At 36.1% G+C, this 1,790-nt stretch overlaps 1 protein-coding gene across 2 annotated transcripts; it reads left to right on the top strand.

Moving 5' to 3' along the window:
* Window positions 1-6: 6 nt before the first annotated feature.
* Window positions 7-1,561, top strand: LOC105559047 (putative nuclease HARBI1). 2 transcript variants are annotated; one of them, XM_012007068.1, is made up of 4 exons: window positions 7-543; window positions 609-752; window positions 856-955; window positions 1,061-1,561. In XM_012007068.1, exons 2-4 carry the CDS (start codon window positions 727-729, stop codon window positions 1,517-1,519), a joined length of 585 nt encoding a protein of 194 aa, XP_011862458.1. In that variant the 5' UTR covers window positions 7-543; window positions 609-726; the 3' UTR covers window positions 1,520-1,561. The 2 variants fall into 2 exon arrangements, with proteins under 2 accessions (XP_011862458.1, XP_011862451.1); XM_012007061.1 differs by lacking the exon at window positions 7-543 and having other exon boundaries at window positions 550-752.
* Window positions 1,562-1,790: the final 229 nt, after the last annotated feature.

The following is a 1,790-nucleotide window of genomic DNA, read 5'->3' as shown; positions in this document are numbered from 1 at the left end:
GACGCAGAGCAAATTAGAACATCTTTTATGATGTTATTTAAAATTTTAAGTGTGCAGCACGAAGCCCGAAAAAAACATCTCCAGAGAAGAATAAAACGTATGAGGATAAGATTGAAAAAGTTATGCCTTCAACAGAGGAATGAATTACTTATACAATGGAGTCAAATGAACGATCTGAAACCACTGGCTCTTATTTTAAGTGGTATTCAATATGAAAGAAGAATATGGACCAAAACGAGAAGTAACGATTTTTGGCAAAGAATTGTAGGAGAATATTTTACTCTGTCAGACTGGCTGACCACTTTTCGAATGTCGAAAGAAACTTTCACAAGGCTTTGTAATATTATTCGAAATGAACTAGAACCTAAGCCACTTTTCTTGGTATCCAGACAGCCTTTATCTGTCGAAAAACAGGTCGCAATAGCTCTATACAAATTAGCAAGTTGTGCTGAATATAGAGTCGTTGGTGATGTGATGGGTGTTCACAAGTCAACAGTTCGAAAATGCTTATTTAGAGTAACCAAGGCCATCAACAACATCATGGTAAAAAATTGTATATTTATGCCTTCTGAAGACGAAGCTAAATTCATATCACTCCAATTTGAAAGAAAAAGCTCTATTCCACAATTAATTGGAAGTATTGACGGAACACATATCCCAATTACTGCACCACAAGAGGGTTATCGAGATTTTGTAAATAGGAAAGGCTGGACATCATATAATGTAATGGCTGTTGTCGACCATAATGGAAGGTAAACTGCATGCAAAGCTGAGCTCCGAAAATAAAGTTAATTTAAAATAAAATTAATTAATTTAAGCTCCAAAATCTAAGATTAATTTATTATCTGTTATTAGATTTAGAAATGTTGTAATAAAACATCCAGGGAGTGTGCACGATGCTGCCGTATTCAAGGACAGTAGCATATACAAGAATGCGCAGACCATTATTCCTCAGGTAAATGTTAAATTTTTTGTTTGATGTATTTTTATATAATACAAATATGATATTTATGAATTTCAGATTTTTTATATAATACTAATATGATTTTATGAATTTCAGACATCTGAAAACATTAATGGTATGGCTGTACCATGTATGATTGTTGGTGACCCAGCTTATCCTATGTTACCTTGGCTCATCAAAGGCTATTCAGGCTCGTTGTCAGCAGAAGAAGAGTCTTTCAACGTGTATTTGAATTCTGCACGAGTTTCGGTGGAAATGGCATTCGGTCGGTTAAAAGCTAGATGGAGAATTTTATGCAAAAAAATGGATTGTACTCATACGTTTTCTCCACAAATCATTCTTGCTTGCTGCACGTTGCACAATTTTGTAGAAAGTAACAACGAACGGTTCTTAATAGAATGGTTAGAAGAAGTGTCCAACAGTGATAAGTCGTTTCCTCAACCAATAGCTGTACAAAATCGTGATAGAGACTGCATACCTGCTATAACAGTGAGAAACCATTTAAAACAGTATTTAGCAGCCAATTATCCTCTGCGGAAAACTTTTATCTCATAGTGGATAGCCAGTGAACTCTATACATACTGGAATGAGTGATCTATTGTTCTGGCTGTTGCCGAGAGAGAGGTGCGTTTGGGTGAATCCTTGTCTCCTTCTAGTACTACCTGATTGGATAGTCGCATATAAATGACGAGAAGAAGGGCGTCATTTATATGCGATTATCCAATCAGGTAGTACTAGAAGGAGACAAGGATTCACCCAACGCACCTCTCTCTCGGCTACAGCCAGAACTATAGATCACTCATTCCAGTATGTATAGAGTTCACTG

Source organism: Vollenhovia emeryi, unplaced genomic scaffold (genome assembly GCF_000949405.1).
Source record: "Vollenhovia emeryi isolate VEMERY1.0 unplaced genomic scaffold, V.emery_V1.0 DF946924.1, whole genome shotgun sequence".
Taxonomy (NCBI): domain Eukaryota; kingdom Metazoa; phylum Arthropoda; class Insecta; order Hymenoptera; family Formicidae; genus Vollenhovia; species Vollenhovia emeryi.
This window is presented reverse-complemented; position numbering and strand designations above follow the sequence as displayed.